Raw genomic sequence first — 26,988 nt, forward strand, 5'->3', positions numbered from 1 at the left:
AGGGGCAAGTTCAAAACATTTTGAAAGTGGTAACATTCCTGCATGAACCATTGGTGTAGCAGATTCATATGGACCCAAGTAAAATACAGGACTTCAAGATGGGGTAAAAATAGGAGTTCATCTCCCAAATTGCCTAAGGAGACTGTATTACAATAGATTTGTTTGCTTATTATGGAGAGAGGGCCACACAAGCATACTGTTGTGGTCTTGCTTCTGTTTTTTTTTAAAAGTACTGTAAGTGGACATATGACCATTGGCTTAGCATCTGTTTGAAGTTAATGATAGCACTGCAAAAAGCGACTTATAATCAGTTCTCACACTTACAAACATTGAAGTGTCCCTCTGGTCAAGTGATTGTGAATTGGGCACTCAGCAGCCAGCATCTATTTATGATAGTTGCAATGTCCTGGGATCACATTATTGCTATTTGTGACCTTCCTGGCTGACTTCTGACAAGTCAAATCGAGAGGAGGTGCCAGATTTGCTTAATGACCTTAGCAAAAGAAATAATAAAATTGGGCACCAATTGCATTACTTAGTAATAAAAGTTCCACTCCCTCTTGTAGTCGTATGTCAAGAACTACCTGCATTTTAAAACTGTATTACAGAATAAGCAATGCATGATTTGAGCTTTGGAGACAACCAGTACCAAACACATAGGTTAAACAGTGCAAGTTGCAAGTTGTTGGATGGTTGGAACACATTTCACAAAAGCTCCATTCTGCTGCATTCTCAGTATATCATTGAATTCCTAAGAGGGGAACATGCAATTAGTAGTTATCTTACAGCAAGCAAAGCAAGTACCATGGCCATTTGTTACTCTGGTATATACACCCACAGAGACAGAGAGAGGAAAAGGCACATTTATCTCATCAATCTTGTGCAGCTGCGAAATATGCACCCCAATGCACTTGTAAAGTTAAACAGCAGTGAAGAAAAATATACAAAAAAGTTTGTTGCGTGCCTCTCCTATTCAAATCGTGTGTGTTGGGGGCCAGAGAAATCTGATTATTAATGGGGCTTTGAGAGGAAGTGTGGAGGCAAAGATAATACTAAGAAGAGGTAGTCTTATCAAGACAGATATTCCCCACCCCAATGAAAGTTAATTATACAATACAATGCAACACAATACAGTAAGCTTTTTTTCTTGTAACAGTGCTTGAATCTCTGCAAAGATCAAATAAAAGATTACAACGTCTACAGTACTTTTATTACACTCCATTTAAACAACCATGGTAGAAGCTACCTTAAAACTTGACTTGATGAATAGAAAGAACGATGTGTGATCAAAATGTAGTTCTGTGGTAATAATAATAATAAAGTTGGAAGGGACCTTTAGTCCAACCCCCTGCTCAGGCAGGAAACCCTGTACCATTTCAGACAAATGGCTGTCCAGTCTCTTCTTAAAAACTTCCAGTGTTGGAGGCAGGTTGTTCCACTGGTTAATTGTTCTAACTGTCAGGAAGTTTCTCCTTAGTTCTAGGCTGCTTCTCTCCTTGATTAGTTTCCACCCGTTGCTTCTTGTCCTGCCTTCAGGCGCTTTGGAGAATAGCTTGACTCCCTCTTCTTTGTGGCAGCCCCTGAGATATTGGAACACTGCTATCCCTGTCCCCCCCCCCCCGTCCTCTTCATTAAACTAGACATACCCAGTTCCAGCAACCGTTCCAGACGAGTTATCCCTTTAGTTTCCATTAGTAGCTCTACTACTTTACTTCCGTTAGCAACTCTGTAATTAGTAAATATCTAGTTATTAATGAAAGATGTAAAGCAAAATGTTGTACTGAGGGTTCACAACATTGGAAAGAATTAGGCTCTCCCCCTTTACAGAAATTCCTATTCAAATCTTTTCCATGCAACAACTTGTGTTAATAATACTTTCCACTGGCAGCAACAGAGGCTGTTTTTATTCCTTCTGAAGAAAGAAAAAATGTCTCATCTCCAAGACGGTTGGAGAGTAGCTTTGATAGTTGTCCTCTGAATGTTGGATTCCTTGAGAGAAGCTCTTGAGAACTTCTTTGAGAATCTGATCAACCAAATGGGGTATCGTACAGAGCACATTTATCCTTTAAGCGCCCCATGCCTAATCAATGTCAAATTTGTTTCATTTCAGAAATACACTCCAGATGTTGGACAGTATGGAATAATTAGTTATCATTGATGAATACTAGATAGCGCAATTGTCTTAAGTTATTCAATAACTACTGGTGTAAATGTTCTGGATTTTTATTTCTTAAATCAGTTTCTCTATGAAAGTATAAACACAGGCAATGAATAATTACACAATTATCTCAATTTAACAGATAAGTCACATAGCCTCTTGTCTAAGAGCTAACTCATATGACCTGGTGAATTTTTGATATGGTAACCTCCAACAGAACGGATCACACTAGATGGAACCCAACTGGATGATTTCAGAATCCCTTCCAATTGGAAGAACATTGGCCTCCCTTTCCAGGAAAAACATACGAAGATGTCCATTTTATATGGATCTTCTTCAAGACAGTCCTATTCATCTCTCGTTTTAAAATGCATAAAACACAACGAAAGCCCTCCACCTCAAAAGCTTCAAATTCATCTTTGCACTCTTATCTGTTGTACTTGTTTTTTTGCAACCACAAAGTAAAAAAAAACCAACACAGCGTAAAATAGATTCAACGTAGCAAACAGAAGTAGACCTTGACTTACAACCATAATTCAGCCCAAATTTTCTGTTGCTAAGTGAGACATCTGTTAAGTGATTTTTTTGCCCCATTTTTCAACCTTTCTTGTCACGGTTGTTAAGTGAATCATTGCAGTTGTTAAGATAGTCAACACAGTTGTTAAGTGAATCTGGCTTCCCCATTGACTTTGCTTGTCAGGTTACAAAAGGTGATCACATGATTTCAGGACACTGCAACTGTCATAAATATGAGTCAGTTGCCAAACGTCTGAATTTTGATCAGACATGATCATTGGGATGGTGCAATAGTCGTAAGTGTGAAAAACGATCTTAAGTCACTATTTTCAGTGCCGTTGTAATTTTGAACGGTTACTGAATGGATTGTTGTAAGTCGAGAACTATCTGTACAATATTTGAGCTTCCCCAGATTGTTAATGAAATAATATTCCAATGATATCCCACAAATCTTACACAACTGATCCGGAAATATTGTTTTTGTGACTTCTTGCTCTTATTTGTCCAGCCATGTCTGATTTGTGTTCCTGAATGAAAAGACTGGAGAGCAAAACAAAAAAGTTCAGGATCCAATACTTGAAATTGTATTCTGTTGTGGACTTGTCATCTCCAATCTTCTGTAGAAAAGAGCTAAGAAGCAACAATGCTTACTTTAATGGTTTTCAAAAGAGAGTGATAAAAAGCAGGTGCTAAATTCAATTCCTTGAAATGCTTCATTGAAGATACTCTGAAGTATGCAAAGTCCTTATGGAGTTCTCCAAATTTGCAGATTAATGTATGCCAAAAGAGACAAAACAGTCAATATCAGATCAGATAATATTTTCCCAGAGAGAAAGTGTTCCTAAAAGCAGGAGTAAAATGTGTGGATGTTTGACTTTTGTCTTTTCATCACAGACTTTAAATAATGGCATCATGTTCATCACTAGAGAAAAAAGAAAGAAAGGGAACTATATTATACACATCAATGGGAGCTGAATTCACAGAATTATTAAACGAGATTAACAAATATGCAAAACTTTCTGGACCATCTTTTGTGCTGGGGAAAAAAAATTTAGATCTTCACAAATAAGCTGGGTTCTGCTGATCAAGACAGTGTTTAAGGTTATTGTGATTGTATATAAATTAACAAGAGCACTGTTGAATCTTCATATGAATCATATAGACAGCATGATATAGTGCCTGGAGAAGAGACTGATCATATCATGTGAACAGAGCCACTGTAATTCCTCATAATAAATTTGATGATGATTTAAATTATTTGGCGATCCCCAAAACATGATCAGTGGGACTGAATATTAAGCACTAGGCTGTGCAAGTAATTTTATTTAACAATGCTCGTTATTAAACTTGAGCACAAACATGAAATACAGTGAGTGAACTTGGTGATGTGAAAGAACACAAATAGTTCTCTGTTAGTAACTGCATTGCTTAGCAACTTCACAGTTATGTTTGTTTATATCCCACCTTTACTCAAGGCAGTGAATATATCCAACACACCTCCCTCCTCCTATTTTCACCATAACAACCACCTGTGAAGTGAGAGACTGACCCAAAATTCTCTGCTGGCTTTCATGGCTAAGACAGGACTTGAACTCACAATCTCCCACTTCCTAGCCTAGGGTCTTAATCACTAGAGCAAACTGATGACGAAAGGGGATGAAAAAGTAACTTTGCAACCAATCCTCGCATTTATGAATTTTGCAGTCCTTTAAAACAAAGAAAAGCTGAAGGAAGTTCTGAAGCAGCCATGGTTTCACTTAATGATCGCCTCAACAGCCAAGATTCGAGTTCCAATTGTGCTCACTAAATGAGAGCTACCTATAATATATTCTCCCTGTTATGTGTGTACCCTTTGTCTATTCATTCCCATGGAATGCAATTAAACATACAAACAGAAGAAGAAATGGGGGAAATTAATTCAATAGTTAAAAACAACGAAGGTGGAGAAGAAGGATATCTGGGCAAGGAACAAGCATCTTGTGATTTATTTACCAATACAGCTTGGTAAAATTCATACTGTAACCGAAAAGAGAATCTCCTGAAGTTAAAAATAATTGAATTGTAAAGTTGTCCTGCATTTGGTAGAACATTCCTCCCATGAATAGGAATCTACAACTACGTCTGATGGCATGTGGTAATGGCTTTGGGAAACAGGAAGAAGAGCCACAGAGTGGACAACTGGTATGTAAAGGTTATCTCAGCCTATAGAAGGGATGTCCGTGTGGATGGGAAGCATTTCAGAAGGAATCCTCCCTAGCTTTCTGGAAAATAAAAGGAAAGGAGGTGAGGAGTTATTTTCAGTCTTGCAAGATTTTGTTAATCTTACAATAAAGATTTTGGTTGTGCTTCTTGGCTGGACAACCACAACCACAGCCACAAAGCAAAAATAGTGTCTGATCTTACTGGAAGGAAAGAAATTGCTTCCTTTGTTACTGTATGCTTAAAAATAAACCAACCAAGCTTGGTGAGCAAAATTCTGGAATTGGACAGGGGGAGCAAGGAAGCACAAAATGAAAGGCTGCAGCTTCCTTCAAAGGATGAAGAAAAGTTATTCTATCTTAGGATCAGTTACGTGCTCAAGTATATGGCCCCATGCTTTTGTGAACAACAGCAGGAGGCAAAAGGGCCTTGCTTTCTGCGGTAACAGAAAAGGTAGGGTCCAACCAAGGGCTGAAATAGTTCAAAAAAGACGGGATGTTGCAGACCTCCTGGCCTCTACCCATGTTGAGCCAATGAAAGGAAGTAATCACAGAGTAAACAAAAGAACTCTCATTGTTAGGAAAGGTTACAAAGGGTTTAGTACTATGACATTTCCTCTTGTGCAAGAAGGTGCTAGTCTTGCCTATCAGAGGAATAAAAACATAAAGTGTTAAGATGAAAGCAACCAGACAAATTACTAACATCCCATCCTTAAATATTGCTATTTCATTAGGATTATGAGCCCAATCTTAGGATTCATTGAGTCTATTATTATTGGAGGGAAAATCAAGATTCCACACCGTTAGCAGCAGGGTGTAATATTGTGCCTGAGTTTACATTAAAATGTTGGAGACGTATACCTGGAAGAGAACGGCAGAATATGCAAAAGAATAATAAACGTCTTCAACCAGGTGAGATCACTGATCAATTTAGTTGAAGATTTGCTTTGGCTCAGCCTTTGGTATTATTTATCTGCTGACTTCAAGCGATTCAATCAGTGGGTTTTATGGCTAAATGATGCTGACAGCCTGGGTTTGTGAAGGGCTTTGGTTTCTTGGTCTGATCTACTTTGTTGGTCTAACACAGACATGTCAAACTCGCTACGTCACGTGACATCGCGCGACGTATCGGAGTTTTTTTTGCCATTGTCGGCAATGGGGTGGGCGCGACTCTGGTATGATGAAACCGGCCCGCGGGTCGGTAGTTTGACACCCCTGGTCTAACATGTCCGAAGTTACAGCTTCCATCATCCTACCATTAGTTTCATTACTGAATTAGAAACATGGGTGTCAACCCTGCCAACTTTGTATCCTGTCACATTCCCTAGTGCTCGAGCAGATTACATTTTTCCTCAAACCCTGTCCAGTATTACTTAGAGAAAGATCAAAAATATTCAATCCAACGTACATGGTTCGATACTGAACACCTCTTTTTGTGTGATAGATTCTGCATCCAATATAGCCAAAGGCGAGAAGTCCAAGAGTCAACACAATGCCACCAATGAAGCTGCCGGCACTGAAGCCCGGTGAGTTGCCTTCAACTGCTGAAACTTCTGTAATGGTTTAAAAGAAAAAAAAGACAAAAATGTTCATATACTTTTGCTGAAGTATTAATTTTTCATTTTTTCTAAGAGTGTATATTGTACAGCTCTTCCCTGCAGGTTCTTGTTCTTTTAATTCTTATTATGTTTTACCATATTTCTTTTTAAGGACATGTTTAATTGATGTTGGCTGATCTTGAGAAACTAAGTAGGTTGGCTATGGTTAGTTACTTGATCAGGAGTTTACCAGGATACATTCTGTAGAAGAGAGTAGGAAGCTGAAAAAGAAAAAAAACCCCAACCAACTTCCTGGAAGAAACCGCTGACAAATGCTTCTGAAATGTTATCAAGAAAACTGTATCTATGGAAGAAGCAGATGAACTCAAAAGACTCTTTATCTGACTTATCTTTATCCTTTAACACAGGGCTCTCCAAACTTGGCAATTTTAAGACTTGTGGACTTGACTTACCCAGCCAACGTGGTTGGCTAAGGAATTCTGGGAGCTGAAGTCCACAAGTCTTAAAGTTGCCAAGTTTGGTGTCCCCCGCTTTAACATGCAAATAAAATGGATTCTGTTTGGTTGTAGGAACCTATCTCAAGAGCCTATTCTTTACTATAGCTCAGACCAAGTTGGATTTTTCTTGGCTGACTTTTAGAGCAGGAGTAGGCAATTGAGAACCTCTTTTCAGCGGTGGAGGACCTTCACACCACCGCTAAACACTTGAGAGTCATTGTTTTTAATGATTCTGAAATGGGAATAACAACTGTATGAATGCTCTAGAATAGTATAGTTCAGTAAGAATCGGCCACCTACAAACTCAGGAAAACAGAAATGCTTGCTTGGTCTTGCCTATCTTGCTCTTTTGTTCACCCTGTCCTGCACATCACTCAGAAATATTACATTAATGTTAACTTATGTTTTGGAGGATAATTCCTATAATATGTCAATTCCTTTCTTGTAATTGGAGCTGGCTGGCTTTAAATATTTGGAGAAAGGATATCACACTACCTCTTAATCTTGTGCTCTCCATTCTACACATGTCCACCTTAAATGTTCCCTCAAAGAAATTTGATCTCCGGGCTTCACTCCATCTATGTTGCTCCCTTCTGGACATATATTGGACAGCTTTCTCACCCCATATGCCTGACATAGGAATAAGGAATTCTGCATCTTGCAGTGGTTTTGGACTTCAACTGCCATTAAGCCATGACAGCATAGCCAAAGGCAAAGGTCAGTGGCTGACATACTCCAAGGCATATGAAAAATACCACATTGCTTAACCCTGTTGCATGAACATGTAAACCAACTTGCATTCAAGAGCTACTAGGAAGGGGCTTCTTTTTTATTAATGGTGTCCTTTGTAGAATCTGCTTTTGGGAGGGACCAGATAAGTTGGTTCCTTTCTGATGTTTAGGTGAAGACCTTTCTTAGGAAAACTTCTATAGTCCTTGCTGTATTTCACAACTGTAATTGTTAAAGAACATTAATAAGTTTTATTCTTAGCAAGCAACTGGACTGCCCTCCACTGGATGCTGGCTTAGAATTCTGGGACTTATCATCCCGACACTTCTGAAATACGTCTGATTGGAAAAGTTATAGCATTTTGGTTGCTCACTACATAGCTTCTCTTGAATTGGTATTAAGGTCATAGGTCAGAAATAAACCAAATACTTGTGAATGTAATAAATTGTCCATAATATTCTATTTTTTTTAGAGTTACCTAGAAGAGATGTGCCTTATTTCTATAATTCTGACAAAGTTTCTTTAAAAACAAAGACAATTATGATGAATTGAATGGTGTGAGGTTCAAATTCTATCTAGATAACTATCAACTAGGAAGTGAAATGTCAGTACATACTTGTCACCAAAGCGGGCGATGGCTTCGTTACAGGAACTGCAATGGTCTTGTGTGTCCCAGATTCAGTTGGTGAATGCTTTGTACTGGCAGGTACTATAGGTTTAACTGTTTGAGCGGCTATGGTAGGTTGTGCAGCAGGGGTAGTCTTGTTGGTGATTGTTGTGATCTTAGAAGTCACGTCAGGATGAGCCGTGGTTTTCACTGATTTTTGGGTGGCATTGGTAACAGTCATGGTCTTTGCTGGTTTAGAAAAAACATGTAAGGTTTGTAAATAATGCTTGTGTTACAGGATAGATTTATTAATATATTAAAAGCTATAATAACAAAGATAAGTGATTCTTATCATTTTTGGAATAGAAACATCATAGGAAGCTGCTAATTCAGCCATTTTGCAGGTGTTCCTAGATTTGGCCAGAAGTAAAAATGTTGGAACAGGGAATGGTATACAGTATTCAGGAGAAGTAATGGACCACCCCCTGAATGGACAGATTTTTAAAGTTCCAAAGAAATATACAATATTCTCTCTCTCCTTAGAATGGTATGTTTTGAACTTCCATAAACCAGAAAATGAGAGCTAATTTGGTATATGTCTATGGAGATTCTCAGTCATCCAGGTATGGTTGTCCCAAAGGTGCTTTTCCAGGAGGGAACAAGAAAGTACAGTTGCCTGCTGGAAAAGCACCTTTGGGACTAATTTGATGTAGTGGGTTGAGACACCAGGCTAGAAACCAGGAGATTGGGAATTCTAGTCCCACCTTGGGCACAAAACCAGGTGGATGACCTTGAGCCAGTCACTTTCTCTCAGTCTAGGAAAGAGGCAATGGCAAACTACTTCTGAAAAAACTTGCCAAGAAAACCACATAGACTTGTCCAGGCAGTCTCTAATTGGACATGTCTGAACAGAAGGGGGAAAAACTCTGTAAAATACAACTTGAATTAAATAGCAACAGCACTAATAGGGATAAAATAGCTTAAATACACCTTACTTTACACAACAACAAATTAGTTTGCTACCAAGATTAGATGCTACTCATTCCTTGATGTGGCTGGTTTATTCTATACTTTTACTTCCCTAGCAATCAATAGCCACATTCTTTCTGATACAAATCATCAGGTCAGTTCGTAGCTTACCAATCATGAGAAAATACCCTTTCTTCCACAACTTGTGAAAACTACATTCCATTCTTTGTTTTCATCTTGGCAAGCCAAGCATGCTGTGGAGATGTGAAATATTTAAGTTCCTTCCTATTTAATTTTTCCTGCAGTTACATTTTCACCATTGAGGGGACTGATAGCATTCACGTGGGCGTGATACACCAAAGATACACCATTCCTGAATCACGTATTTTGGAGAACAGAAAAGAAATATGACCTACCTCGACATCCTGAATGGAAACCTGTGTCGGGTATTTCACGCCATTTATACACCGGTGTATTGATTTACATTTTTTCTATCTATAATGATTTCTATGCTGATTTATTTATTGATTTATGTATTGGGAAATTCCTGGAAATTTTAAACCTCCTTAGGCAATACAGCTAATCCTCAACTTACATTGAGAATTGAGTCCTAAATTTTTGTTGCTAAGCGAGACAGTTAAATGTGTTTTGCCACATTTTATGGATTTTCCTCCCACCGTTGTTGGGTGAATCTTTGCAGTTGTTCAGTTAAGAACTTGTTAAAAACTCAAGAGTTTTCCGGTTTTTAGCTTGATGCTTTTAACCACTACACCAAACTGGCTATCACACCTAGGTTCAAATTCCCATAAAATTACAAAGCTCATTACATGATGCTGAGCCAGTTGCTTCCACTCAAGACTACAGATCTTGTGAGAATAAAATGTGGTAGGAGGGAATAAAGCTTCTTAGACAGGAAAGGCAGCATATGTATGTCAGAATTTAAAATAAATAGCTCTTATCCCGTAATGAGACAGGCATAGAATAAGCTGTGAGATATTTGTAACATCTTCCGCAGAAGCGTCTGTGAGCCATCCAGAAAACCAAGGAAAGGAGGAATGCAAATATTTATGTGCAGTCACCAGGACATTGCAGTTTGTGTTTGGGTTTATAGCTGTTATAGAAGAGAAGGGATAAAACCATCTGCATCATTGTGGCTTGCAAATCCAGAGGAGTGTTTTCAAAAGGAAGCAGAATGCTCTCTGAAGAAACTCAACACATTGGAAAAAAATGTCCCAACTTAGGCTCAGCTTTTCATCTCCGCCATGTTTAATTATAATCACAGGGTTGGAGATAAACAGAGTCTCCAAGAAGGGCAAATCCATCCCTCTTTTAAGTAACGACTTCAGTGTCAAACTTTCCTTACCCAAAGAAATTTAAATTTAAATTATCATTAAATAAAATCTCCCTCCCCCTTCCCCCAAACAATTCAAGAGTAGACACTCTTCAGAACTTGAAAGCATTTTGCATGTACATCTACATCACAGCTGTCATGGGACAGTTGCCTATTCACAAAACAGCCGATATGTAACCTGAAATGATAGGAAATAAATGATAAATTTTCTTCATGCAAATAATCTTTTCAGAGTCTCTTTTCCTAAACACCTTTTATGCATGAAGTATCCAACTACCATTTTCTTTCACGAGTTATATTTTAATTTGAAATTTGAAAAACAATAACAGTGCTTAGGTCAGAATTGTTATTTGAATCAGGGAAAAGAGGGCGTCAAAACACATAGCTCAGTTGTAGAAATGCTCTGGGGATTTTTACAGCCGCCTTTATAAACGGAAGTTGTGGAGAATGGTTATCGTTAGCACCTTGCAAAGAAATCCGCTGTGGTTTCAAAGTTTAAACTGAAAGTTCCTGAAACAAGCCTAACTCGTCTGTTTTTCTTGTCATTTGGAGAGCTATTGTCCCCCTGCCCCAAATATCATTTAAAGACAATATTAATTATGGGCAAAAGGATCAAGGCATTTGCTTGGTGAAATACTTACCTCATGACACGATCCTTTTGTGAAGCATGTATGAAATATAGGAACAGATACAATAATTGTGTAGATCACTTCTTGAAATGTTGATAAACAAGGCATGCCACCCCCCTTTTTTTCCATTTATAGCATGTGATTTTTAAAAATGAGATAATCATCTTGTTCTTTTGCCTACTGCATTATAGAACTAACTAAATTTAACATTTTCACCACTTTCATTATAAATACAAGGTCCTATTTTTCATTAGGGTGACTGAAAGTGATTTGGAGAAGCTTTAACATTTATCTTTCCACTTGTTTTATTTTGAAATTGGAGATTGTCCTCTCCTCTCCCCTCCCCCATAACACATAGATTCTATCATGAAGCATGACAGAAACAGAGATTGAAGGGCAATTTTTAGGCAGGATGGAAACAGAAGGAAAATATTCTGATGGTTAATGACACCCACCACTTAACCAAAAACCAAATAAGCCTAAATATATTTCATGAATTGCAACCAATGCATGTATAGAAAAAGAGCCAGAGGCAGAAATATGTTCTGATTATGTTACTTAGTTAGATAATAAAACCTCTGCAAGAAATAAGCAAGTTCTGAGAGCACCATGGATCCCACAGCTCATCAGTCTTATTTCCTGATTTGAATTCAGCATAAGCTACAAAAGAATTGAGATACCAAACGTTGGTGTATAAGGCCAATCTCTGCCAAATGCAACCTCCATTTTTGAATTTTCCTTCAAGTCCATCCTGACTCCTGGTGACTCTATGGACAAGACCATGCAGTTTTCAGTTTGCCATTGGGCCTTTCTAGGATTGTGAGTGTGCCAAAATCATCCAGGTGACTTTCATGCCTAAGGTAGGATTAAAATCATAGTCTCTATTCTTAGTCTAGTAGTTCCTTAACTATTAATCCAAGCACACATAACATTCTCTTGCTCTAATTCTGAGTTTGCGCAGGCAAAAGGCAGGAAGCTATAATAAAGTCCTATTTCCTTCATCTTCACTGTGATGTATAAAAAAAATTGGAATTCAGGGTACAGAACATGTGGACCTCCAGAAATGTCTAACCTACAATGCTCGGAATCCTCAGAAGCATAGAAATTATGTTCTTCTGTGATCCTCTGTAATATAATTCTTTTCATTCGGTTTGAAGCATCTTCCACTGTTTTACATCCACTAATTTTCTAATAGGGAGATTAATATAAGGCTTTCTTTTCCTGCAGTCATTCTAGTTTCACTTCAATTATTCTTTTCTTTGGTTTCATGCTATTTTTTCCAAGATATATTCTTGACACTACCCAATAACTGTGACCAACCTCATCACACTTGTATCCTAGTTGTTTCAATCTTCTTCATCATCAGTAATCACATCAGTCATGGCTTTAGACCAGGGGTCTTCAAACTTCGCCCTTTTATGACTTGTGGACTCAACTCCCAGAATTCCTCAGCCATGTTTGAAGACCCCTGCTTTAGACTTACACAGTATTTAGTACTTCATCATGCCTGAAGTTGGGATTCAATAAATAGCTTTGCAGATTTTGTTAGTAATAGGCTGGGAGAAAAAAAAGTGGCACAAAGGTTGAAAGCCACTTTTCACAAACCCTCAGAATTCTCAGCAGTATCTATGCCAGAAAGAGGACTGTGGAAGTTCATAATCTAGAATAGTGGTTCTCAATCTTTTCTTCACCACGGATCTCCTTTAAATACCTTTTGTGGCCATGGACCAGGGCCACAGACCCCAAGACATAACTCAACATTTAAATTATAATATTTTTTCAAGGCTTTACGGATCCTCTGGGATGACATCACGGCTACTCAGAGGTCCACAGATCACAGGTTGAGAACCACTGATCTAGAGGATCTCCAGTCTGGAACCAGCAAAGGAGACACCAAAGGGAAGAGGAACAAAGTGAGGGAGCATAGAAGAGGAATTCTGGTTGTGGAGAGAGAAAAGGTAGTATAGGTAACCTTTGATTAATGAGAAAAATTGAACCCCAAATTTATTTGTTAAACAAGACAGTTGTTAAGTGAGGTTTGCTCCATTTTACAACTTTTCTTGCCACAGTTGTTAAGTTAGTAACCTGGTTGTTAAGTGAATCTGGCTTCCCCATTGACTTTGCTTGTCAGAAGTCCACAAAAGGTGATCGCCTGACCCCGGGGACACTGCGACCGTCATAAATATGAATCAGTTGCCAAGCATCCAAATTTTGATCAGGTGATCATGCAGATGCTGAAACGGTCGGTGGGAAAAACAGTCATAAATCACTTTTTCCACGGCTGTTGTAACTTTGAACGGTCATTAAACGAGTGGTTGTAAGTCAAGGATTACCGATACAGGGAAGATGTGTATGCTTATTATGCTGCCCTTAAGATAGTTCGGATGCTATCACGGCTTCTATAAATAGTTGTTTGGAGGAACATGCTTGTTATTTGACAGATGAGTCTAATTAAGCCTACAGAAAACAAGAACACCACCCTTTTTCTCTCTCAGATGCCATCATTTTGCTCCAGGAAATAAAGCCAGAAAAGACTTGAAAGATCAGAAAGTGCCTCTATTAACTCACAGGTTCAAGCTTTTGTCTCTTTCTCTCTCTCTGATAGCTTGTAAGCAAACTTCCAGCCAGGCAGATGGCAAAAGCAACCTATACCTCCAGTTCTATGCCTCATATGCAGATCCTACCAAGTATACAATACTCAAGCATGATTACAGGGTTACTGGTAGCATTAGGATTTTGTAACTTCTTCCCTAAAGCTGTAGCATTACCTAGAACAGTTTCTCAACCTCGTTGTGTTTAAAATATGTGGACTTCCAACGCTCAGCTTCCCCCACTAACTGGGGCAGTTCTGAGAGTTGAAATCTACACATCTTAAAGTCTCTGAGGTTGAGAAATGCTGTTCTAGAAAGTCATATTCAATTTCCATTACTTTTTTTCCAGGAATTATTCTCCATTCTGAAAGAACAGTAATCAGCGACAGACTTCCCTTTTTTTAGCTCTTGAAAGCCAGTGTGGTGGTTGAGAGGCCCTTTGCCCATAGACTTTGAATCTCAATCTTTCAACTGAAAAAAAAAAGCCAGAGAACATAACATTCTGTTACATGACCTGTTCTAAAGAAGAAAAATGAAATCACCCTGAATGGTGGCACTCTTTTCCAGGTGTAATTATTCATACCATATTGGATTTGGGGGAAAAAAAGTGGGAAAAGAAGAATTTAAATTTGTTTTGAAGAGGGTTTGCAGAACAAAGCAGTGTAAGAAGGAAGTTTACCTGTTGTTGAAGAATTACTTATTGTTGATGAGTTTAAATGGGCAGCAGAGGTACTGTTGACAGTTTTCTGTACGGACCCTGAAATAAAACAGATACATATCAAAGTAATTTGTGCCATGTTTCCAGTCTCTTCTTAAATACTTCAGTGTTGGAGCATTCACAACTTCTGGAGGCAGGTTGTTCTGCTGATTAATTGTTCTAACTGTCAGAAAATTTCTCCTTAGTTCTAGGTTGCTTCTCTCCTTGATTAGTTTCCATCCATTGCTTCTTGTCCTGCCTTCAGGTGCTTTGGAGAATAGCTTGACTCCCTCTTCTTTGTGGCAACCCCTGAGATATTGGAACACTATCATGTCACCCCTCGTCCTTCTCTTCATTAAACTAGACATACCCAATTCCAGCAACTGTTCTTTATGTTTTAGCCTCCAATCCCCTAATCATCTTTGTTGGTCTTCTCTGTACTCTTTCTAGAGTCTCAACATCTTTTTACATCATGGTGATCAAAACTGGATGCAGTATTCCAAGTGTGGTCTTACCAGGGCGTTATAAAGTGGTATTAACACTTCCTGAGATCTTGATTCTATCCCTCTGTTAATGCAGCCTAGCACTGTGTTGGCTTTTTTGGCAGCTGCATCACACTGCTGGCTCATATTTAAGTGATTGTCCACTAGGACTCTGAGATCCATCTCACAATTACTACTACTGAGCAAGGTATCACTTATACTGTACCTGTTTGTTCACTAAGGTTTCCTATCAACTTTTGAGGGAGCAGGTCTGTAACTTTCAGGTCTTCTAGGACTCACTACTACCATTAGATGGGCAGGTGAAAACCATAGTCAGGAAGGCCTTTGCTGGTGCACTAATGATAGACTTGCCTGAAGCAAGAGGATCTTGCAGAAGTAACTCTCAGCACTACTTGCCTAGACAACTACAGTGAGCTCTGCATGGCCTTTAAAGATCAATACAAGAGAATATTTGTAGCTCAGGATTGAATTGTGGAGTCCTTGGTGCTCTCTGTGCTTGGTTGCTTTCTTGCAAATGTTTCATTACCCAACTAGGGATAACTTGCAGACATTTCATTATCCAATTAGGAGTACTTGAGAAACTGAGCATCTAGACCAAGCTAAATCCAACACTACTCTCAACGCTAAAGAATTCCTGGAAGTGTGGAACTCACACATATCAGCCATCAACAGGCACATAGAGATAAGTGACATCTACATACCACTCAAAGAAACAATTACTAACTAAAATGGAAACAAAAAGACCAAAGTATCTGTAATATCTGTTGTAATCAACATCCCGATAAACAGAGATTAACATCAGGATTAATACCAGACCAACAATCAACCATTAAACAATACCCTAATCAAGGAACTACCAATGCAGACAATCAAACATTAAACAGCCTAATCAAGGAACTATCAAGAAGAAAATTAGACTCCCACCAACACTGACAGGGCAAGCCACTTGTACATAAACAGAGAGTAAACTTTACTTCCTTCTAGCATTGTTGATGTTATCTATTTGGGTAATGAAATGTCGGCCAGATAACAACCAAGCTCAGAGAACACCAAGGACTTCACTTTGAGTATCAACAGGAAACTGAAGTTCATGCAAATTGCAATGGCCCACGTGCTAACTGACATGAAATGCCATTAACATATTTCACCTATGAGGCCTGTATTGGTTACCAATAGGTTTTAGGGTACAAATCAAAATACTGTTTTTAATCTAAAAAATAGGACTGATGCCTTCAACTAGAATTGATCCTATGGTACAAATGTAATGATAACAATTACTTCTGTGGGAAGTCAGCCCACCCCAGAGAAAGAAATATTTTGGGGAAATATTAAAAAGGCAGAATATATTTTCCAAAGGAATAATGGAGAAAGAAAATCTTAAAAGGCAGAACTATCTTTCCCTCTCCCCCAGCCAGAAACTCAAGAGGCCAGGTCTGTAGAAATGCAGATTTGATAATCGTGCATTGAGAAAGACTCAAGCCCCATTCATGAGCAAATACTACCTGCAGAAATCCATTCAAGACAGGATCTTTTGAAATCCCGTGGAGCAAGATTTGATAGCTAACCAACAGAGTGATAGGATTAGAACCAACAACCCTTCACCCCAAAAAATCCAACACAGGACATAGCTATCAGCCACAGGGAAGAGGACATGACCTGTAGGACATAGGATTAACCCACCACCATCAGCATACAAAAAGGGCACACTCAGGCTCAGGTCAAAATTCATGCCACAGGAACAACTCCAAACACCAAAGTCCAAGAAGGTATAAAAATCCACCACTCCCAGCATCAAATGGTCAGCCACCCCAGAAACATGCTGCTGTCACTGAAATCAGAAGTCAGAAATGCTCTTCTGCCATGCCCCCCCGGAAATTAGTCTTGACCTAAACCTGTTGAGCAATTGCTCAACAGGTAACAAAATAGAGTGGAAATAATCTGTTTTTTAAACTAGTTAGATCAGGCATGTCAAACACAAGGCCCATGGGCCAGATGCGCCCAGCGCAGGCTACACCCACCCCCTCACTCCACAAGGTAAAAAAACCATCCCGATATGTCACAATACAGCCTGCGACACGATCGGGCTTGACACCCCTGAGTTAGATAATATCGTAGTAACATTGTACATTTCATATCCTTGGGTTGAATTTTTATTGATTTTATTATTATATTCATGACGTAATAATATTGTACCTATTGTGAATGTTTTATCATTTTATGCTGCACAGAGAAGTATGATTGCAGTGAAAAAAATCTAATAAATACATAAATGTAAGAAGGATGTAAAGAATTCTCTCAAATGAAAAAAAATGCAGGTTGTCCTAAAATATTTTGCACTCCGCTGAATGCTACATATGGTATATATTTGAAAGAGTCAACCATCTCTCCTAGAGGTAAGAAAGTAGCATAAATGACAATTATTTCAGGCTGTGCAAAATCCAGGCAGCTTATCTCAATTCAGTTTAATTAAGCAATTACATTTAAGCCATGTAACTGATGATGTTACCTAGTTTGGTAATGAAACCTCTGCAGGAAAACAACTAAACTCAGAGAGCACCAAGGACCCCACTGTTCAACAGAGCTACAAATATTATTTTTATCAACATAGGAACTGGGATGTATTAAGTCTTCTGTAACACTGAATGATGGAATTTGTCTGCTAGAATCTAGTGTCATAACAGTTGGAGCTTGTGGTAGCTTATAAACAATGGTAGAATTCATTTTTCACAACAACTCCTTTCCATTAAGATTTTTGTAGTCTGTGTCATGTTATTAGGATGATGATATGATGAACTATTATCTGCCTAACTTCCACCACCATCTATCAATTTCTCAGGAGTATTCTGAAGTCAGAATTTCCACAAGGGGAAAATCCTCATTTTACTTTAGAACATATACAGTCAGCAACTACCCACCTTTTTTCAATTGTTAGAGATTCCTGTGTAAAAATAGGAAAGAAACCAAAGAGAGAAAGGGTGGAGGGAGATTTTTTTTGATATTTTTTATATTATCAGAGACGCCTAAAAAAGGGTGGTTAGAAATTAAGTTTAATTTCTATGTAGCCTAAAGCAGTGAGACATTAATAGGTTGCTAACTTTCTGGAATAATGTTTCAGAATTAAGCTAAGATATATGAGTATAGAAGGCAAGATGGAAAAAAAAACTCCTTAGTTTGTGTAGAATGAGGAATTTAAGAACCCAATTTAAAAAAAAAAACTAACGAACACTGGAAACAATGGATAAAAAGTTATAGAAGTGTGGAGAGCAGGCCAAATCCAACTTAGCTAATGACAAAGTTTCTGTCAGAGTTTTGTGACTGCTTACAGACGGTCCTCAACATATGATCGTAATGGAACCCGCCCATTACGGTCGTATGTTGTGACTAATCCAATTTTACTACCTGTTTTGCAGTGATCATTAAATGAACGCCATGGTTGTTAAGCAAACCCATTGCTCACGATAGTTTTGTTAAAAACTGAAAGTAACTTGCAGTAACTAAGCGGTTGCTAAGCGACTCATAAATTGAGGACTACTTGAACTAGCAACAGTTATGAGACCTATCTTGGACAAGGCTGGTGTATTTGTTACTTTAGAATGTACCCCTTTCTTTTTGTATATTATCTTTTTTATATTTGTTATATTCTTTAGTTCAGTATTTTTCAATCTTGGCAACTTTAAGGTGTCTGGACTTCATTTCCCAGAATTCCCCAGTTAGCAGGATAGTATATAGGTTGCACAAATCTTCAGCTACAGAAAGCACAGTGGTTCAAATGTTGTGATTAATGTTTATTTTAATGCTAGCAGACAAGCCTCTCTTGTCACAATGAGTCTCTACATTTTTCCCATGGCTGATAGGCTTCGCTCACACATGCATATTCTAAAAGCTGAGGCAGAACTGTTAGAGGCAGAGAGCTTAGGCTGTTTTTTAAAATCCTTTCCAACAAAGTCTGCAGATCACAAATGAAATTTTAGAAATCTATCAAAGAGATTTGTGGTTCAGATAGCAATAGCACTTAGACTTATATACCGCTTCACAGTGCTTTACAGTCTTCTCTAAGCACTTTACAGAGTCAGCATATTACTCTCAACAATCTGAGTCCTCATTTTACCAACCTTGGAAGGATGGAAGGCTGAGTCAACCTTGAGCCGGTGAGAATCGAACTGCTGAACTGCTGGCAGTCAACAGAAGTAGCCTGCAGTACTGCATTCTAACCACTGTGCCACCACAGCTCTTAATCAATAATCAACCTGATGAACCTTAATTTACCAGACCAAATACAATCTTCTGTCCAGTTTTTAAACCATGATTTCTGCTGCTTTTTGAACTAGAAATTATTCACAGACATTTCTTTCAGGTCTATGAGCTACATCGGATCAAGAAACCCACTCCACAGGAAGACTGTATCTCAGTTAAACTGAAATAGGCTATAGGAACAGAAACTTAAAAGTCTGCTTGTGTTTAAACTTCCTTGTTTCTTATATTCCAATTGAGTCAGGGTGGAGCCTGCTTGACGCCTGATACCATCGCTTTTCCCAGAACTTAAAAAATGCTTCTGCCTTAATTGTTTCTCTAACAGTTTTTGAATATTCCAAGGCGCTCTTGATGGGTCTCTATTATTTCTTAGTTCAGACACTATTCAAAATGAGGTCCGCAAATCGTTATGACTTCGGACTATCGTAAATTTTAGCAAGCCCGATTATGCAATTGGAAATAATAATCATGCAGACACATTGCCCAACTGGAGATAGAAGTGAGACAGCAGAAAAGCAATAAAAATGCAGCTGTTTTGATTCTTCTACACAGCAATCCTTCTAATATCTGCCATTAGCTATCAAATTTCAATATTTAAGATGACAGAAGAGAAAAATCTTAATTGCCTAATGTTTCCACTCAGTGTTTGACATGTGATCTTCAGCATGACACTCAAAGAAGAGATGCAGCCCTTGGACCACAAAAGATTGTGTGTTTGCATCTTACAATATTTTCCTAAAGCAGATGGCAATCTGCCCATTTTGTTGCCAGCTGTGAGATAGTTTCCATTAGTCTTAGCCAATCAGACAGTCTGTATGGAAAAAACAACAACATTTATACAGTTTGTGTCAATGGTAGCAATATAATTCAAATATCAAATTGCAAGAATAAGACATAAGCTTCCTTGCCGGATAGCAAAAAGGGAGGTTGATGTTTGCCCCCTTTCTCTTGAAGAAATACTGGCTTGATTTCATGTTTATTTTGTGTCATCCTATTCAAGATGCTAGTCCCAATGCATAAGCAACTGCTGTCTTCAAGAACTGTATATTAAACTAATATACAGTTAAAACCAATGAAACTAATCAAGGAGAGAAGCAATTTGGAATTAAGGAGAAACTTCCCAACTTTGAGAACAATTAACCAGTGGAACAGCTTGCCTCCAGAAGTTGTGGGTGCAACTGGAGGTCACTGGAGGTTTTTAAGAAGAGCCACTTGTATCAAATTGTATAGGGTCTGCTGCTTGAGCAGAGGGTTGGACTAGAAAAACCCCAAGATCCCTTCCAGCTAGGCTGGCTGGGGAATTCTGGGAGTTGAAGTCCAAACATCTTAAAAGTTGCTAAGGTTGAGAAACACTGCACTAGAATGATCAATGTGCATATGATATATTGTACAAAACCATCTCCTAAGCCAGCCTGAGCTCAGTAGGATTTACTTCTGAGAAACTATGAACTTTATTGCACTCAAGCCCAACCTTACTTTTTAAAATTACATTTTCTTTAATCTTCAAAACAAGAGCCTTCTTGGAAGCAATCTGCATACGTGACTTTCCCCATTGCCTTGCATGTTGTGAATGCTTTTTTAAGGATGTGTTCATAACAATTCTTTTAAGTATTGGTCAAATTATTCTGGGACCGGATTCAGCCAATGGATATCTAGTTTATTTATTTATTAAATGTATATGCCACCCATTTCATTGTTGAGCAACTCCAGAAATTTCTTAGAATGACCTGCTTTTTCACTTGGAGTCTTCAGCCAAATACCTTTGATTTGCAGTCCATTTGTGGTCCTCTAAAGAGTGGGCTGGCACCTGTACACAAGAGCAGTAAAGACCCTAAGCCACTGTCCCATCTCTCTGATTCAGACCTTCCAAATAACAGTAGTTTCCTTCCACACATTTTTGGCAAACTCATCAAGTTAACCAAGGCTGCTTGCCCAATATTTCTGCCCAACACACAAAACAAGAATTGCTTCCCGCCTGCTCCTCCCAAACTGTCAACCCATCATTACCATCAGCTTGACCAGAGGTCTCCAAACTTAACAGCTTTAAGACTTGTGGACTTCAACTCCCAGAATTCTGCAGCCTAAGTCTTAAAGTTGCCATGTTTGGGACCCCAGATTCTGATCCTTTGCTGCCCTCTAGGACTTTTTTCCCCCCTTTCTTTCTTTCTTTCTTTCTTTCTTTCTTTCTTTCTTTCTTTCTTTCTTTCTTTCTTTCTCTTTCCTTCCTTCCTTCCTTCCTTCCTTCATCCTTCCCCCTTTTATTGCCTAATGTCCATTTGGAGAAAATACACTAACAGAGAGAACAGGATATATGTGAATATATTTGTATATATGCAACATTTACTTCTTACTGTCACATACAGCTTCCTGCATGTTTGCAGGATATGCTTTCCACAGCTCAAAAAAGTTTGTTCAAATTTGGGTATGGCGTAGATTTATAGCCTTACTTGGAAGAAGCAAGTTGTCTAGCAATTGATGAGGCTTGCTTCTTTGTCTGTGTTTTGACTCAATATGGCAAGCTCTGTTCATAGTTTGTTTTGATTTTAGGAAGATTGCTCTCCACCACAGTCAGTGCAATCTTAGAAAAGGCAAAACACAATATTGCAGTGTTCTAACACCTTTCAGATTATGCTGCAGTAATTATGATATATAACTCTGTTAACAAATGAACAATGCAACTACCCTAGCATTGGAAAATAATAATAAAGAGTACAACGTTGCAGAACTATGAGCATTTACAAGAGACAATGAGAGTTCCAGAACAAAATTAGTTATCTGTACAAAAGTGAGCCTCTAGAGAAAATGGAACAGTCTCTTTTGATAAATGGGGCTTGAAAGAAAACTTTACAATGTGGTAGGTACATTTTTTCCTGTTCCAATCAATCAACCGTATCTCCCTCCCTCCAGTTCCATCCCCCATTCCCACCTGCCTTTCCAGCCACCAGCGTTCCTAGGTCAATGTTCATGTAATCCCTGGATTGCTCCATCAGTTGGCCTTTCCCCCTCCCCCTCCAAAAAGTTATAATTTTTGCAAACTTCAGGATGTTTTGAACCAGTATTTTTCAAACTTGGCTACTTGAAGATGGTGGAGACATCAACTGCCAGCAACTTGAGCATGCTGACTGGGGAATTGTGGGAGCTGAAGTCCTCACATCTTCAAGTTGCCAAGTTTGAAAAACACTTAACGATAAAGTTGCATTTTGTTTCTTTTCCCCCGTTATTATTTTAAAATCAGTCAATAAACAGAAAGTTTGAAAAAAGATGGGTTTAAACGAGGGATAGACAATCTGATGGGTTCTGCCTTCCCTTAAGAAAAAAGGAATCCTCTGTCCATAGCCTGCCCTACCTATCCATGGTTCTATAGTATTTATTTTATTTAGATCTCATTTTTTAACCAGGAGTTCAAAGCTATATACAGGGGGAAGGGCTCTCTGTTAACCTCGCAACAAAACCCTGATAGAAGGTTGGGCTGAGAAAGAGTAGATGGCCTCAAGTCGCCTACTGAGCTTCCATAGTTCACTTCGGATCACCCCAGACCGGATCCAGCACCTTCCACCAGCACATGCCTGCGCCCAGAAGAATTGCTGGCCCCTTTTCCAGCGCAGGCATGTTTGACTCGGGAGTTGAAACTGGGTTTTTGGCACGTCTGCGGAGGAGCGAAGGGACCGCGAGCCACACGGGTCTCCCCTCCTCCAGAAAGGGCAACTCCAAGAGTCCCTTTGAATCCGACGGTCCGCAACTGGGAGAGTCGCCTCGGATCCCCCCTCTGTCTCCCCAAAATCTGGCAGAGGGGGGGAAACATGGGAAGACGCCGTCCTCGGAGAGCCACGAGTTGGGGAAACGCGGAAGGAGAGGGAATTCAAAGAGAGAAAGTGTTTGGGGGGGGGGAGAACCTCTTGTCGCTTCCCAGGGAGGGGGCATTTCCCGGGATCACCTACCCGAAACGGCAGAAAGGCAGAAGGGGCCAAGGAGCACCAGCAACGGCAGCAACAGGTTCATGGTGGCCTCGGCGGGAAAGTTCCTCCCAACAGCTGGAATCCGGAGCCTCGATGCCCTCCAGCTGTTAGCGCCAGCAAAGAACTACCCTGTTTACTCCTCCGCGCGCCACTTCCCCCTCGGCGCGCAAGAAGGCGCGGCTGCTCCGGTTAGGACCCCGGGGCGAGCTTCCCACGTGACGCAGGCAAAGGAGGCGGGACGACAGGTCCCCATTTGGGCAGGGGGTCCAGGGCAATCGCCTTCGGCTCTGTGGGTTAGAAGCCCCCTGGCTAGGCTAGAGGGGTTTCCCTTGCCCCCTTCGCAGGGGAGACTCCGCCCCCCCCCGCACCACTGGCTTCCTGGTAGCCTGAAGTGGGCGCGCCAGCGGTGCCCAAATCCAGGAGCGATTCCCGAAAGTCAAGGCACGCCTCCACGTGCAAGCAGCCTGCTCCCCCGCCACCCTTGATCCTGCCTGGCGGGTGTATGGCGGCTCCCTGGGAAGTTTTAACTTGTCCAAAACAAGTCCCAAATTCCCTTTCGTTTCCGACTTCTGCGTGTGTTGTGGGACAGAACATCAGAAAAACAGAATAACAGAGTTGGAAGGGGCCTTGGAGATCTTCTAGTCCAACCCCCTGCTCGAGCATTTTAGACAAATGGATTCAAATCCAGGAGGATCCCATTTTAAGTCCCTAGCAGAGATTCTTCTCTTCACTGTGTTGGATTAAAGCAGTGGTTCTCAACCTTTTTAATGCCGTGACCCCAACCGGTCATAAGTCAAGGACTAAACCGGTCGTACGTGGAGGACTAAACCTGTCGTAAGTCGAGGACTAAACCGGTCGTAAGTTGAGGACTACCCAACCGGTCGTAAGTCGAGGACTTTCCTTGCCTGGGAGCGCCGCACATGCGTGGTTCCGCCCCCTGCGCCGGCTGAGGCGTAGCTGGCAAGCGGCAGAGAAGGAACAGGCCGACCACCAGCTGGCCCAGCCCAAGGGAGGTAAGGCACCCACCGGAAAAGGGGGAAAAATGGTGGACAAAAAAAATGGCAGACAGCCTTGCTTGGCGACCCCCATGAAATGGTTGATCGACCCCAAATGGGGTCCCGACCCACAGGTTGAGAACCACTGGATTAAAGTCTTCATCCTGGTTCATCCAAGCCGGGAATAAAATAAGCAACATGGCGACTGCTTTGGGAAGAAGGTTACACTTTATTGAAGAGGCAGAAAGATGGTTCTTGCAGGAAAGACCAGAGGAAAAAAAAGGGCTGAGCATATGGGTTTTTATACCCTTTCTAGCCTTCTGTTTGGAATAGTTTCCTGTTCCTGGGGCATGGACTTTGAGGCTATTTCCTGTGTCACGTATTCTGACATGAGTTTAGGTGTTCCTCTCTGGCCTTTGTGAGTTAATCCTATCATGTCCTGTCTCAGGTGGGATATGCAGATTTTAGGTTTCTTTGTCTTCTTGATCTCCTAGCTGGGTCCTTCCTGATGGTTTACATTTGCATTTGAATAGAGCTGGCTTCTGTTTGGGGTAGAGAGATTTGGGGGCAGAGTTGGCTCCTGCTTTTAAAAATCCTTTTGAGGAAAAATATATTTTTCTGCTTCTCTGGGGCTCTGACTTCCCACAACTACTTTCCCTTTTTTTTTTTAATTTTCACTTTTTTTTTTTAACCCTCCATGCTTCCAGCCATTGAACAGAGTGGCCCATTTCTAGTCACTTATGCCTCATTCTGATCCCTGGTGTGTTGAATCCTGGCTTAGGTTCCTGTGACACACGGAATCTCAAATTAACCCCCGTGGGTTGGATTCCTGCTGCTGTTAGGTAAGGGTTAAGCAATGGAGTCCCCCAAACTATGAGTTACGACTTTGCTGCACCCCAGCTAGTATAGTGAAGGGAAAAAACTACCCCAGACTCAATGGACAATGGAGACCAACACAATCTGCTTGAGCAAAGTTTATTGAGCTGTGCAGCTGCATACAGGTAGTCCTCAACTTACAACAGTTCATTTAATGACAGTTTGAAGTTACAACGTCACTGGAAAAAAGTGACCGATGACCATTTTTCACCTTTTACAACCACTGCAGTATCCCCATGCATCAAAATTCAGATGCTTGGCAACTGACTCATATTTATGACTGACTCATATTTATGACTGCTGCAGTGTCCCAGGGTCCCTTGGGATCCCCTTTTGCGAACTTCTGACAAGCAAAGTCAATGGAGAAGCCAGCTTCATTTAACATAACTTCAGTGATTCACTTAACAACTCTGGCAAGAAAGATTGTAAAATGGGGCAAAACTCATTGAGCTGTTTCACTTAGCAACAAAAAGGCAGAATGACTCCTTAGTGACACCCCATCCAAAGCCATGACCAAAACAACCCAGTATTTTTAGCCTTTGATCTGTGGGCTCAGCAAGCCTTCAGCACCAATCAAGACCCTGCAAGGCATAAAGTTCTTCAGAACATAAGCCCTGAGTTTGCAGTTTCAACCTCTTAGTAAGCTATTTGTATGTCATATGATTGAAGAGTGAGTATGGTTTAGTTCAGGGCCCTTTTATGACTTGTGGACTTCAACTCCCAGAATTCTTCAGCCAGCATGCCTGGCTGAGGACTTCTGGGAGGTGAAGTCCACAAGTCATAAAAGGGCCAAGTTTGAAGACCCCTGGTTTAGTGTTTAAGGCAGGGGTCTTCAAGCTTGGCCCTTTTATGACTTGTGGACTTCAACTCCCAGAATTCCTCAGCCAGCGTGCCTGGCTAAGGAATTCTGGGAGTTGAAGCCCACAAATCATAAAAGGGCCAAGTTTGAAGACCCCTGGTTTAAGACACCAGACTAGAACCTGGGAGACTTAATCTTGCTTTAGGGATGAAGCCCACTGGGTAACCACGAACCAGACATTTTCTCTCAGCTCTAGAAAGGAGACAATGGCAAAACCATTTCTGAAATCTTGCCAAAGAACCCTGCAGAGACTTGCCCAGGCAGTTATTAGGAGTTAACCCTGATCCCAAGGCACACCCTGTCCCTGAAAAGGCACCAATACCTCTCTGCAGCCATTTTATTAGGCCAAACTTTTTTATTAATAAAATAGTTTATTAATTATTTTCTCCCTTAATAGCCATCAATGAAAAATTATGGGATGGGCGGTCAGCGAATCTGGGTGCTCTTGATTGCTTAATCCTGCACTAAGTTGAACTATGTGGTTTGTGTCTCATGATCACAAAGTCCCCGAGGACTGGCTCCTTGTTCTCTTGGTATTGGCCTCTGGTAGAAAAAACAGGGAAATGCCATTTCCTTCTGTGAGTGAGATGTGCTGGGCCAGCAAATTAATGCAGATTGTTATTTTCCTATGCGGGGTGGCTGTAGAATAAATTTACAAAGGAGTGTAGAGTTTGATGCAAGAAAAATACTGGGGGAGGGGAAGTGAAGGCTGATACAATTTATGGACTAGAGCAAGGGTGTCAAACTCAATTTCACTGAGGGCCACATCAGCATTGCAGTTGCCCTGGGGGGGGGCGGGGGTGTGTGGCCAGAGTGGGTGCAGCCTACTGGGTGGGCGTGGATGGAGTGGGTGTGGCCTACTGGGTGGGCATGGCCAGTTCTACATCATTCGCGTCAAGAGTGCCAATGGAAGCCTGGGCAGGAGTGGGACAGATCTGAGGGTCTCTGGCAGAAGGGGGTGGGACCGGGGCAAGTGCAAAGGCATGGTCCACCGGGGCAAGTGCCAAGATGGCCACCACAAAATTGTACATTGACTCCTGGCTGGCC

At 40.4% G+C, this 26,988-nt stretch overlaps 1 protein-coding gene across 1 annotated transcript; it reads right to left on the minus strand.

The window, feature by feature from the left end:
* Nucleotides 1-3,545: 3,545 nt before the first annotated feature.
* TMEM123 (transmembrane protein 123) lies at nucleotides 3,546-23,527 on the minus strand. Its single transcript, XM_015814712.1, has 5 exons — nucleotides 23,194-23,527; nucleotides 14,484-14,561; nucleotides 8,274-8,513; nucleotides 6,281-6,425; nucleotides 3,546-3,596 (listed from the first exon to the last, which is right to left on the minus strand). The coding sequence occupies exons 1-5, from the start codon at nucleotides 23,252-23,254 to the stop codon at nucleotides 3,572-3,574; spliced, it is 549 nt and encodes a 182-aa protein (XP_015670198.1). The 5' UTR covers nucleotides 23,255-23,527; the 3' UTR covers nucleotides 3,546-3,571.
* Between the last annotated feature and the right edge of the window lie 3,461 nt (nucleotides 23,528-26,988).

This window comes from Protobothrops mucrosquamatus, unplaced genomic scaffold, assembly GCF_001527695.2.
Source record: "Protobothrops mucrosquamatus isolate PMUCROS unplaced genomic scaffold, P.Mucros_1.0 scaffold277, whole genome shotgun sequence".
NCBI classification, from domain to species: Eukaryota; Metazoa; Chordata; class Lepidosauria; order Squamata; family Viperidae; genus Protobothrops; species Protobothrops mucrosquamatus.